This window comes from Rissa tridactyla, chromosome 2 (assembly GCF_028500815.1).
Source record: "Rissa tridactyla isolate bRisTri1 chromosome 2, bRisTri1.patW.cur.20221130, whole genome shotgun sequence".
Taxonomy (NCBI): domain Eukaryota; kingdom Metazoa; phylum Chordata; class Aves; order Charadriiformes; family Laridae; genus Rissa; species Rissa tridactyla.
Window position 1 is genome coordinate 46,636,496 of NC_071467.1, and position 14,270 is coordinate 46,650,765.

A 14,270-nucleotide genomic window follows, 5' to 3' on the forward strand; every position below is an offset into this window, starting at 1 on the left:
TGTACTCCATCTCTCAGTACAAAAGTTGAAAAAGTGGACTTCAAGTATTTTGATATTTCCCCTACTTATTGACCTCACCCAGTTTATACAATTTTTGAAACCTGTAGTGATTGAAATACAAATACGGAATGCCTACCTTATCCACATTCATTCTTTTAAACGATGCTTGCAGAAGTTTGAAGTTGTGAATGTATTCATGCTCCAGCTTTGCTTGAAACTTTACTTTCTTCAAGCTAATGCACCCTGGGAACAACATGTCCATGAACTGGCAGTAAGCTGCTCCTATAACAAGAGAATGCATTGACGTTAATCGAGATGCACCCAGCTAAGACCAAATGGCGTTTAATGTCATTAGCAGAAAGCATGAGCAGAAAGCCACCATGCTGAATGAGTCCCAGCTGTAATTCAACCTAACGCTGTGCACCCAAGATCTACTTGTCTAACGTACATTGAACAGTGTGACACCCTAATGTGGGTTTTTTCCATTCAGTCTGGATGCACGACGCACTGTTGTGTAGCATCTGAAGAACCACCATGACTAATGCAAAGTAAATCTTGCTTCTATTTAAAACCAATGTTTTTGGAGTCCCTACACACAGTAGGACTGTCCACACAGTGAGAAGATCACAGTCAAAATGGAAGTCTCTTAATAAGCTCCCTCAATCCTCACAGTCCCCTGAATTCAACCAAGCCAAGGTCTTCTTTCTTCCAGCACTTGTAGCCGAATGCCAATCAAGTGCAAGGCAATCATTTAAAATTATATCAAACCAAGATTTAAAAAAAAAAATAAAAAATTGTAAAGCTCCAGCTTGTTAAAACATATTAGCCAGTTCCCACCCCTCTAAAACAAACATCTTTCATCTCCTGAGAAAAGCATTTAAATAATCAGAGTTTAGTGTAGTCCAGTCCACCCATCGATTTCAGAAGAGGGGACAGCAGCTTTAGCTCTCACTCAAAACAATAAGGTTTCTAAGCTCAACTTTGAGGGCAACCTGAACTTCATATTAGTAGGTGGGGGGTTGTGTGCCTCTGTGGGTGTATAACTAGTCCAGCACAGAGCTGCGAGTATATGGAAAAAAAATCTTAACTCCGTACTGAGTAGAGCTAACAGGGCGCGTTTCCTGCATGCAGGGAGCGTTTCCTGTATGCAGGGAGCTTCCTCCTACAACATCACCATGTCATTGTCATTTGCAAAATAAGTCTTTATTGTTGACACATTCAAATGTTTGGAAATTAAAGCTGAAAGTGTTTTAGGAAATCAGAGGGAAACCAATTTCAGTTCTTCAGAAGAGAGTTTCCTAAAAAATGCTTTACGCTCAGCAAAGATTCAGTGAAGGCCATTTCTGGAGCAGAGGGCTGTGGAGCCTGCAGCCCCTGAGCTTGAGGTACAGGGCAGGGAAGTGATCGCCCGATTCCTCCTGACAAGTTCAATTTCACTTCCACAAAAAAGACTTATGCGCATTTAGTGGAGATCAGTTTTGACAAACAAGAGCCCAGATGTCACCTAAAAGTTCATCTCTGTATCAATGACAGTGATTTTTATCAAAAAATAATTCTGCCGAGTGCTCATACAGAAACCAGATTAACAAAGCAGACATCTGGCTTGCCCAGTTTTACGGGAGGGGCAACAAAAACTTTAAGACATTTTCTGCATGGGTATGCGTGTGTTTTGACAGGACCCACTTTACGCATGAAAGAGTTCTCATTCTCTCTATCCACTCAACCATCTTATGAAGCTCATAACTTCCCCAAAAGAGATGCAGAGTTTAAGAGTGGAGTCCAAAAAAGCTTCCCAAAATACTGATAGGAGTTTTGCTAAGGGACTTAGCAAGATCAAGCTTTAAGTGCTGAAAACCACTGCCTCTTAAAACAAAAAAAAAATTCCCTTCACATTGCCTAGCTTTGTGGGGGAAAACTTTTGGAAAAAAAAATAAAATTAAAAAATCTGATTTTCCAAGGACACCTTGTGCTTAGCTGTTTGCAATGGTTTTGATATGATTATGAATCAAAGTAAAATATTCCCTAAAGGAAAAGGAGCCTTCTGGCAAGTTACAAACATCAGATGACAAATTTGCATCTTCTTATAGAAAGCTATATAAACACAATTAGTTATTCAAAACTCATCCTTAGCAAGAGAACCGGTAAATATCTGGCAACAGAAAAGTGACATTACAATTAAAAGCATGGATATACAGATAATTCATGGCTCGACTACATTTATTACTATTACATTTCATGTAAAAAGGATTATTATGCAATCACTTCATGTTATAAATTGAATTTGTTCCTAACTCTGTCCTTTCATCCTCCCCCCCCAATTATAAGCTTTACTCTGATATCTAAGTAATTGCCTGGAGGCCTTGAAAATGCACTGCGCAACCTTTCATCTAGATCCTTTTAGAAAACTAGAAACCCAAAGTGTTCACATGAGATTTTTCTCCTTCTGCTGGTAATGCAAATTCCTTCTGCACGCCTTTAGATAGAGCCTTGCTAGGTTTAATACTCTAGTTACGGTATTTCCTTGTGTTTCCTTCCCATCGTGCTGGCAGTTGTTTCTGCACTTTTGCCAGCCAGGAGGTGGTCCTGGGTCTGCACCACACCCCAGGGCAGAAAACACTGGACTCCAGCCACATGGCAGCAGGAACCTGGTCTCTGATATGACACCGAAGCCGGCTGCTGGGCTGTTTTTCCCCCACAGGAGGATTTTATTACATCGGCAAACACAATTCATTAAAATCCTCCTTCCTGAAGTACAGAGGCAACATGCAAACAAACGTAGACTGAACTGAACACTGTAGACTACAAAGAGAAAACTCTTCTCGACTCCCAAAAGGCAGAGAGCTGCCTACAACAGCAACAAGAGAAAGTAAAAATAAATATCATTACAGTCAAGTGGGACCACCTGATTTTGGACATTGATGTTAGGTACAAATTTAATATTATATGGTTATTTATTTATCATTTAAAATTTTACCCCCTAAAGCTTGTAGCTATCCCATTGCATTTGATGCTAAACATCATAGCAGCAGAATGGGGATGCTGCTTTCTAGACTGCCCATCGCTGAGATTTCCTGCAGAAAGAGCCACCCTGCCTAAGTCATGCGAGGCTGCGATGCCTTTACCTCACAGCCACAGCAGACAGACACGTGGTCCTCTGCGTACTGGACAGCACTTTAGGCCTATTCGATTTACTATACAACCGGTGCTTCAATGTGGGTGCATGGGAAAGGAATATTTTTAACACAACGTAGAAAGAGTGGCAATAGAGATAACGACATCCTGACTTATGACATACCCCTTGCATAATTTACATGAACAAAAGGATTTTTATGCCACTATATTTTGTTTAAGATTTTAAAAAATTCCCTACGTCTTTTGCAATAACTCCCACCCTGAATACCAAAAAAAAAAACCCAACCTAAAAAACTTAACAACACTATACAGGAGTTGCACACATACTACCTGTCCAGAATGGTGCTCTCAAATCTGTCTATGACCAAAAAATTTTTATATGCATAAACATGCACATACACACACACAAACAGAAATAAGTTGACATCTATTCAAATGACATGAAAACTACAGCTGGCAGCACTGCAGAAGAGGGATCAACGTTAAAAACCCTCTTATCCTGCATTAGCTAACAAGCATTTTAGAATCACTGGCTAAAATTCTGTCCGTGTTTTGATCTAGAATATTGATCCATTGAGCCATTAACTACAGGAGATACTCACAGGCCGGACTCCAAAACCAGCGGGCAAACAGGGCTGAGCCGGATTGCACCCCCAGCAGCAGCTGCTTTTGGCCTGATGAACTGGCAGAAAGAGCCCCACAGCATCACAGAGTTTTGCAGGTGTTTGCTGGGATTCCCGCAGCAGGCTCAGGGCAGAGCAGGTGGCAAACCCCAGCGAGGGGACTTGCAGCCACCAGGTGGCTGCCAGGAGGGGAAGGGATGCTGGGGCAGAATTAAGACACAAAAGAACAAACCAAGAATTGAAAAGGTGGGTGTTTAAAGCTATTACAGTTGAAGAGTTTCGCCACAAGCTAGGAGCTCCTACCCGATCTATAAAATCACAACATTTTTACAGCACTTTCAGAGCTGTAGATAATCTTCCACTAGTCCCCCTTGCTGTAAACGATGCTGAAGTCATTCTAGTTTTTGCCCAATATTTTTCTTTCCCTGCTTCTATGTTTCCTTCCCAGGCTGTCCGTACTGATTTACACTTTGCTCTGAAGCACATGCACTCTGCAACATTACAAATTTTCAGTTTCCCTCCTTTCTCCTCTTCCATCTGGAGGCTGATGAATCCAAAAAAGCAGACAAGTATTTTCTTGATAATCAAAGGTACTTCGGCATCTGACTATTCAAAGCACAAGGAAATTAAAGGAGTTAACAATGAAAAATGAGAGAATCCTGTTTTCCTACAAGCCTCCTAGATTTCAGCTGGAGAGCAAGATTGGATCCTTGGTATTTGGGGTGTTTACATTTATATAATTATAAAGGAAAATGAAAATATTATTTGCAAACTAACCTCTTTATATATACTATATTTAGTACTCAGTATACTAAAAAAAGTACTTAGTAGAAATACTATAATATAAGCTCAGGTGTGCCCAAGTTAATATTTGTCCCCTATAGGAGGAGTCTGGTCACTCCTTCACAGCAAATGCCAGAGGACACTCCCTCCCTGTTCATCCCTAGAGTTTATGGGAGCAAGATCCCAGAAAGTCACATAAAACCACACCAGCCAACACGGGAACAGAAAGGGCCCATGAAAAGACAGGGCCTGTCTGTGTGTAGGGCTACTTTATTTTAATTCTGAGCTCCTTTTGCTGTGGTTCGGACCTAAGTGCTACACTAGAAATTTGCTCTAAACACTTATTAAGAATTTTGTTCTAAAATGGCATGCAATTAAAGTTTAAACCTTTTAACCAGGCCTCAGTTTCATTTTCACATACTTAGTTTTGAAAAATCCCATTTCGGAAAAAGGCTGACCTTATCTCTTTCTGCAATTAGATTTTTTTTTTTTTGCTGTTTGCTTTAAGGAAATATTTTTTTTCAGGTAATCTGAAAACCATATATCCAGTCACATTAGATACGATTTCCCTCAAATTATTCATTCCCTCCAAAGCTGCAACAACCTGACGACGCGTTTGGAAAATACAGGATGATTTATATGCGTGTTAGTCATCAGCACTTCGGTTCGCTAGAGCGACGTTGCTAACACTGACGGGAAACGGCACACACCCGGCATTTCTGTTGCTGGGACAACAACAACAGGAAAAAAAAAAAAAAAAAAGGCAGTGACTTGCAAGGAGCACGCGTGACCTAATAGTTTTGATAAGAAAGGGGTAAAAAAACCCAAACCTCAAAGGCTAGTAATAATTGTTTACAGAACAGCAGCACTCAGGGCTTGCCTTTTACCTCAGGCTTCCTCGAATTGCTTCCGTGGGAGTGATGTTAAGATAGGTTTTTGACTTAGATATCGCAGTATAGATTTTCATTTAGATTTCAAATATGGGTGTTCTGTTGTGTCACTGAAAGTTTGTTTTGTTTTTTTTTTTTTTAAACTGGGCATGTCTGTGAGCATAAAGTTGTGTTACATGTAGCTGTACGTTTAAGAAATAGCACAATTCATGTTGAGCGGTCCATTGGAGAACACGGTCTTCAAATTCCTATTTGCATTTCCAGTAGCATCTCTATATGACCTAGGATATAGGTCAACACAATTCTATTTCTCCAATTAAAAAAAAAAAAACAAAACAAACTAACCCGATTTAAGGGGTTTCAGCCCATTTCCTGGTGAATGGTCAAGCCTGCGTCAATTTACTGCCCACCTAGTTGTAGAGAAGCAAGCATTCATGAGGCTGTGCATCAATGAAGCTCTGTCCTGAGCTTCACCCTTCCCAGCAACAGCCTTGGGAAGGCGCTTAATAAAATGGATGCAGATCAGAGGGCAGCCCTGTACTCTTGCAGGTAGTTGCGTGAGCACAGCTGCCTCAATGAGGGCAGAGTGAGTGCCTGCATACAGATGGGAGCTCCTCAAAGCAGCGCTGCCGCCGCAGAAAGCAGCCTACAGAACCACGTACCTCCTACCGACCTTACCGACGGTCACTGAGATACAGGCGTCTAAATGACATCTGCTTCAGAAAGTCCTTTTTCGCACAGGTGGGGCATTTGTATGACATAGTCCAGCATATCCACTGATCATTTTAAATAATGCACGTGGGAGGGAGGTTTCCCCCATGTTAACTTGTATTCTCTTTTTCTTAAATATGTAAATCATTAAGCTGCTCATAAATTATACATGGCAGAGTTTTTAATACTTAATTTTTAGCAATAATTTATTTTGGAATTCATTAATTTTTAAACGGGAAGGTCAGAACAACTTCAGAAAACACAATTCCCATTTAACTTAAAATAGCTGCATAACTCATCATGCCTAAAAAAAAAAAAAAAAAAGCAGCACACAAAAATCTAACAAGCTCTTTCCAAAGGAGGGATATCAAGTAACTCACTAAGTGCTATGAGTAAATAAATAATAATTTAAAGAAGCAGTAAAAAACCTTGTTTAATTTCTATTCCTCCAGAATTCTTAATGAATGACATCTAAAAAAAAAAATATTATTAGCTGAAGATGTCATGATACTGCTTTGCATGCTTCCTCAGAAAGTTTTTGGAAATTATCTTAAACTAAATCATTAACATCCATTGTATCCCTCTAATCCTAAACATCATATGGAAGACATTAGAGAATCATTGACACTAAGCATTCTCTGTGTTGCATGACCTCAGGACAACATGCCAGTTCCCTGAAACATGGCTTGGTTACAGGGTGCAAATGGGATCAAGCCACGTTTTAATCATGTTTCCAAATTGCTCCAGAGACCCAGCCTTTGCAAGGCTGCAAACTGGAAAAAACTCCAAACCACTAATGTTGAAACATGCTTCAGCTTTGCAGGCACCAGGCACACCAGGTTGTACAGAAATCATGCTGATACCAAATGCTCCAGCAGGGTCATAGATTCATAGAATCGTTTAGATTAGAAGGTAGATTCATAGAATCGTTTAGATTAGAAGGTAGATTCATAGAATCGTTTAGATTAGAAGGGACCTTAAAGATCATCTAGTTCCAACCCCCTGCCATGGGCAGGGACACCTCCCACTAGACCAGGCTGCTCAAAGCCTTATCCAGCCTAGCCTTGAACACTTCAGGGATGGGGCATCCACAACTTCCCTGGGCAACCTGTTCCAGTGCCTCACCACCCCCACAGTAAAGAATTTCTTCCTAGTATCTAATCTAAATCTCCCCTTTTTCAGTTTAAAGCCATTACCCCTCATCCTATTGCTACACTCCCTGACAAGGAGTCCCTCCCCATCTTTCCTGTAGGCCCCCTTCAGGTACTGGAAGGCAGATTTTAGTAATAGACATGTTATGGGTTAATATAGGCATTGAACAAAATATACCTGCTGAGACACGAGAAAGCAAATCCTATGCAGCTAAGGCCCAGAATAAACCTGTTTGAATGTACATATATATATATATACGTGTGTATATATATATATATATATATATACACACATACACACACACACACACAAACGACATGGAGAAGAAAAGCCCTTCTCACCATCTCTCTGCCTGGCTGGTACCACCTTCTCCAATCACCTCAGCCCTGCTGAGAGAGATCACACTGCTCCGAGATCTTTGCAGTGTGCAGGAGCACCCGGCACCCTCTCCCTGCTGCCACTGAGGGGCTGCAGCTGCGTGGTGCCAGGGGCACGACGGCCACCTTGCGAACAGAGCTGAGCCCCAGCGTGCTGTCCCTGGAAGCAGAACACCTCAGACACCCTCCCCAAGCCGGGAACGACCTTCCTTCCTGCACAGTGCCAGTCATAAGGGACGACAGCCCACAGGGGCTCCCCCCCAAATCCCGAGCCGGAGAGGCAACGCGAAGTCAAACAAAGAACGACATCTGCCCTATCGTCACAATGCCTGGCTTCCTCCGAGATCACGGCAGTAGAGTACCAAACAAAATGTACGTAAAAGGGGACTATATTTTCCCAGGAGGAATGCCAACTGAGATACGGTACTAGCTACAGGAAGAATTCCCCGTGGCAACACCCAGGGCATCTGCAGAGACAGCAGCACAGTCTAAAATTCGAAAATGCCAAGCCACATGCTCTCTTTATAACACGTGCGCTTATTAAAAGGGGGACAAAAAAAAAAAAAACCAACAACAAACACCCCGCATTTAATCCTTGATCCTTGCATACAAATCCTGAAAGACAGAAGGTCTGTATGCACTGGAGGCCAGACAATTTGCAAGTTTATAATTCTACTGAGAATTTTCAAATGCAGGAGAGGGGGGGAACTCTGTATCTCGAAGAATCACACAAGTATAAGCTAAGCCAAAAATTATACCTCACTTCAGGCTGCGTTTTCCTTTCTATATACATTCACCATTACGAGCTTCCTTGCTCATAATTTATATAGCTTGTACACTTTGTGTTGTTTCTTTTTACTTCATGTGCAAGCCCTCTATAGTCTCCTGCCTGACTCTTATTTTGAATATACTCTCATGTAGCAGCCAAACACTTGTGAGAAACCCTGTAACACATTCACTTGGTGTTCCCTATAGATGAAAAACAGCCTTAGTAAAGAAAATTCAGTTCTAAGCTGTTTAGTCAGAATTCTTTTTAAGAAGCCACTGTGTGTTCATTACAAAAATAGCGTGACTCCTAAGAAACAGCTACTGTACAGAATTCATTTGAAACTCCTATTCCCCAAGCCTATGGGTGTTGCACACGGGATCCTACTACATGAAATCTACTCAGTTTTTCTCTATTACTTTTCACTCACGTATCGAATTAAATGTTCTCAAGTCTAATGCCCATCTAAAGGCAATGCACTCTGCCTTCAATTAAAACCATGGATTATAAATTTCATATTCAGGTTAACACCCCTGCAGGAAGTCAGACCCTGAGACCGAAAACTGACAAAATGACACTCACCTGAAACGAAGAGAATCGTATTGTTTTGAGATGCTCAGAGAGATTTTCTCTCTTGAGTTGTCAAAACTAAATTACCAGAGGAGCTGCAGACTAAATTTAGACTCTCCAGGGCTGCATCCATCCATAACCTGGCCTTTTTGGCACATCACAACTACAGCAGGCATTCAGAAAGCTCAGGGGACACTGCGCTTTGCTCGGCCTACTTAGCAGGGACAAAAACACATCTAAGACTCCCAAAGAATGCAAACACTTTATGACTAAGCCAGCCTCTTCCTTTGCTGCTCCTCATCCTAGCAGCTCTGTTCCTGTAACTAGCAATTGGGGAACAGGCTGGTATCACTACAGCAGGCGTATTATCAAAGCTACTTCTCCACAGCACTGAGAAAGAGAAGGTCTGGTTGCTTTTTCTGTCTTTATTATGAACTGTCACGTTAAGCTTTAGGTATGCTCTGAATAAAGCCTTTAGTAAAGGCAGAACGTCACGTTATTCCTTCTTGCTTAAGGTCAGAATGTCCAAAATTATTGCTAGGTTGGCTGCAAAACATGGGTACTCATGAGGTCTCACAGCTAGGTGCTGAACATGAGCGTATGCCGCATCTAGGTACCTCATGTCTCCTAAAAGTAACGCCTTTGAGCTTTTCATTCTAATTTAGCATCCTCCCCTTTCCCTCCCCCAGCTTTTACTGGCCTTTCAGTTGCTCCTTATTAACAAAAATGAATGAGAACTGAGTAGTCGTATAACAGCATGACAAATCTTAATGCTTTTTTCTAAAAAAAGAAGAAAATGCCCATACATTTTTAAAGTAGGTTATAAAAATTCAGTTACAGTGGCTCTGCAGCACCCTGGTAATGCTGCAAAATGCTTCATAGTTGTAAAGAGTTTCCCACATATTCTTTCTCTTTGAAGTCCTGGAGAAATGCTTATATTTTTGGAAACTAACGTTAAGCTGCCTGAAAGCTGCCAATGCTTCAAGGAACACCAGCCAAAGGCACGCCAGAATGAAATGAGTTAGATCGGCCGTTCGCAAACTACTACCATGCTTGCCGGTGCTCTGCCTGTCAGATGGCTGGTCATTTGTGCTACTGTTCCCCTAGCTTCCACCCTGTAAACTAAGCTAAACAAACTATATGTACATTAAATAAACTCCTTGGAGTTTACAGGGTAAACTATATTGAATACAGAGAGACTCCCAAAGCTTCTTGCCCTTCTGTCTTCAGTCCCTACAGGTGCAAGTCTCGCACGTGAGAAATGGACTATCCAGTCTCTATGGAAAGGACCTAGTAGTAGATAAGACCACTGTGCTCTGGTGCCTGCAATAATCTAGCAGAGTTTAGATTCATCAGTTCAGAGAGTAAAGTCCTCTGGGCCACAGGAAGGACTGCACTAGAATGCTTCTTGAGATAAGGAACTATTAAAGCTCCTTCTGGGATTGTAATGAACATTAACGCAAAAATAAGACTGTGTAAGTATCGAGCTTGACTACCAAACCAAATGGGGATATTCAAGTTTACACCTTTGACCTTTTAAGATACTAATGTAAAAGCATCAGGTAACAATAACAACCAATACAATCCAGGAAGTTCTAAAGGAAGAAAAGATTTAATTTTATACAGGATGGAGTAAGAGCCCTAATGAGACGACCCTTTTTCAGTTTTTCCCTTGTGGTGCGTCCCAAAATCCTCAAAGCAGGTCACAGAGTTGTATAACCAGCTGCGTAATGAAACGGGACAGTGGGTTTGTGACAATTTCCATGCTTTTCTCCTGCCTGCCCCACCCAGCTGAAGTGTCTCAATCTGAACGTCTTAAATATCTTTAACTGTGTATTCTGCATAATCAAAATTCTTTTAGATCACCTCTCCCCTATTTTGGGAAAGGGTTTTGGGGTAGTTTGCTTTGTGGTTTTTTTTTTGGTCTTTGTCTTGTTCTGCAAGCCCACACACATTTAACTTGATGGAGTATTCACTTCAAAAGCTTCCTTTCAACTATTTATGAGCATATAAATAGCTATGCAGGAACAAGTCAATAACTTGTCTAGTATGCTTCCTGTTTCAAACAATGGCCAACATTGGGTATTTTGGTATGAAAATGTCCATTTTCTTGTATCTTTCTATCTCCTTTAAGTGTGTGTGTGTATGTGTGTATCTATATATATCTATCTATATATAGCTACACCCATATTTACACACATGTGCACACACATCTCCACATGAATATGTTCTTGATGTATAATTCACCAAAAGAAAATACTTAGGCTAGCTTCCGGACATGTAAATCTAACAGCAGCTAAATATAACATTTCAATTTCAAGTTTAATAACTGTTAAAAAGGTTATTTCCCATGTTCTATGTCTTTAGTTATTTAGTTTATATTAGTTACTTACATGCACTTTAACCTGCGCTTTTTCGTCCTCAATTTTATAGTCATTGTGCAAGCCTGCTTCTGCAGCTGAGATTTATTTTTTAAGTTTTGAAGAGTAGACTATAAGGCCTACGTGAAGGATTTTCTATACCTTTCAGGGAACATCTCTGAGACAGAAAATTTACGCAGAATGGTAGGTAAATTCAAATATATGAATATAAGGCCCCATTTATGCATTTCAGCCGGACCAGTAAATAGCTGAAATGTGGTAATGCGGTTTCAAGTTCTATGTACTTAGAGCATTGTCTTCATAAGTAAGATATTCCCAGCATGTCAGTTGTCTGGAAGTAGCAATCTAAGTTAGATCTCCTCCAACACAAACATCTCCAAATTTAAAAATCACAGTAGGAAATCAGAAAGAATCACTCCCCAGGGGGATGTGTATTCTCAGTGAAACATCAGCCTTTGTTTGTGTCATTTCTAGTCATCATCTAGTTACAGGCCCTGTTGTTTAACACGTATCTTGTAGTTGCCACTCTGATTAACCAAAGTGTCCGAAGTATTCAAACCATTACCCTTTTTTTCAGGGCTCATTACCAAATTACTTACAACGAGAGTTCAGTTACATTTTAAGAGAAACAGGCAGCTTTTCTTGACAAACGTCTAAAGCCCGCGCAGCAGCTAAAAGCTCATTTCCTCAAATCCGTGTTTTTCTTCACAGCCACACTTGTGCTCTTTTCCTGCGAACATCAGCAGGGATTTGAGGACCCTTACCAAGAAGGAAAAGGTGCTGGAGAGTTTTGTTCACCCAGGGCGCGGGTTCTCTATTTGTCTCTTTTTCAGCAATGTCCAGTCACCATTTGAAAAGATACCACCCAGGTAGCTTTAAAACAAAAAAGCTTATCACTGTATTCTGTTCTTGCTTAGTCAACCTTTTTATTACTTCTACATATCTTCTGCTACATTTGTCCCATTCACCTCTGTGTTTGTTATGCTTTCTTAAGGCACCTCATCTTTCCATGATTAACCTGAATGAAAAATGCTTCCTTTACACATAGTCTCTTTTCTCAGAGTAACTGTTTTATGTCAAAGTTAAAAGATTTTCAACAAATCAGACTTTTAAAGTGGTTTTAAAATAAACATTTGTAGACCATACCGCGCTTTCTTACCTGAACAGAGCTGTTCGACTTTTGTGTAGTTTAAAGCTAATATATCATTAACCCATGCGATGATATCATGTCTGCTCATAGTCTCTTGGGTTATAGAGGTAGAGTACACGTTGACCGCCATTCCCCAACTAGAAAAAAAAAAAAAAGGACAAAAAATATTTTTGACATCTTGATGATTGTTTTCTGAATACAATGAATTTACACTTCTCGTTAAAAAAAAAAATATAAGGAAAAGCTGCATCACTGCACAACCTTCTCTTATTTATTGAGAAAAGAGGCTAAATTTTTATGCTTTGATGATACACGACCTCCTCAATGTCCTCTTGGAATTTATGAACGTGTTTCTCCGGCTGTCATTGTGAATTTGAACACATAAGCGTACAGCATTCTGCTTAATGCTAATAAGGTATGGGAAAAAAGGATCAGACGTAGACTAAAGATACACAGACAGGATCAGAAATCTGGGATTTCGTCACATAATGCTGCACAAATAGAGTGATCTGACATATATGTGTCATTTTTTAGCCAATGCAGGATGATCAGACTGCCTAAACCAGTAATTAATTTTCAGATAACTTCTAGAGGATTTAGCTGTTCTACTTAGTCAAACGCCGATTTCTTACTGGGACGGGGGCCTTTTGGATCATTAATTCAGTTCCTAATAGTCAGAGTGAATACCAGATAATCTTTTTGATCAATTTACCAACCTCTATCCTGAAAGTAACTGACATTTGCACTCCCAACCGTCTAGTTGGAAAGCTGCTGCGGAGGCCCAATTCTTCCAAATCATTAGGAACACTTCGTCTCAGCTTAAACCCATTTGTTTTTCTGCCAACATCATCCTCCAGCTCTAATGGCTTTTTCTTCCCCAAAGCCGATTTCATATTGTGTTAGGGACAGCACTCAAGAGTCTGTCCCAGTGCCCAGGTAGGCTAGATTAAACAAATCAATCCTCTGAGTCTCCTATAAAGTCAGATCTTCACTTACTGGTCATGCCAGCAGTCCTCCTTGAACACAACCAAACAGTTTCAGACTGTGTTCAAATAACATTTCACCAAGACCTTGGAAGATGGCACTCTGTGCTGAAAATTTTCATAGCCTCATCATCTTAAATAGGTCCTAGTTAGCTACTGTCCCTTCCTGCAAGTAGGTCTAATTCATAGTAGCTTTTATCATCAGTTCCCAAGCGCATAGGCTGGAAACACATACTGCTTGATTTTATTTCCCGTTTTTCTACCTTATTCACATCTTTCTATTGCGAGACATTGCCAAGAGAAAAGATGAACATATTCAAGTTCATCTCATCAATAGTTTCAAAGAGCAGAGTCGAGTTCATTCATGAAAAGAGTAATAATGTTCCCCAGATTAGTGGGCTTCAGGAAGCCCACTAGTAACAATCTGAGTATGAGGTATCTCAGAAATGATGTAATAGTCAAAGTTGCGCTATTATTCTTGGAAAGAAAGGGTTTGGTGGGGATTGCACACCTTCGTCTCTAGTGACACCTTGTAGCTAACGCTTCACTGCCCTGCCACCTCAGCCTTGGACCCCAACCTTCTACCTCAGTGAAAACCAGCAGGATCTCCTCTGTGGGATCTGCGTGGACTATTTCCATTGACAACTTGCAAAGATGTTAACTGTTTGAAGCTTGATAGACAATTCTACAGAGAACACTGCAGGTTCTCTGAGGTTAAGTTCAGGTAACTGCAGGTTAACTCCATCCATTTT

At 40.6% G+C, this 14,270-nt stretch overlaps 1 protein-coding gene across 3 annotated transcripts in view; it reads right to left on the minus strand.

Annotated features, from left to right (window-relative positions):
- Nucleotides 1–14,270, minus strand: part of MAPRE2 (microtubule associated protein RP/EB family member 2) — a 93,732-nt gene that overhangs the window by 26,851 nt on the left and 52,611 nt on the right. For 2 of the 3 annotated variants that reach the window (XM_054190476.1, XM_054190477.1), the window contains 2 exons: nt 12,545–12,672; nt 137–282 (listed from right to left, as the gene is read on the minus strand). In XM_054190476.1, the coding sequence (XP_054046451.1) occupies nt 137–282; nt 12,545–12,672 (274 nt within the window). The remainder of the gene's footprint in view (nt 1–136; nt 283–12,544; nt 12,673–14,270) is intronic. The other variant, XM_054190478.1, reaches the window with a different exon arrangement.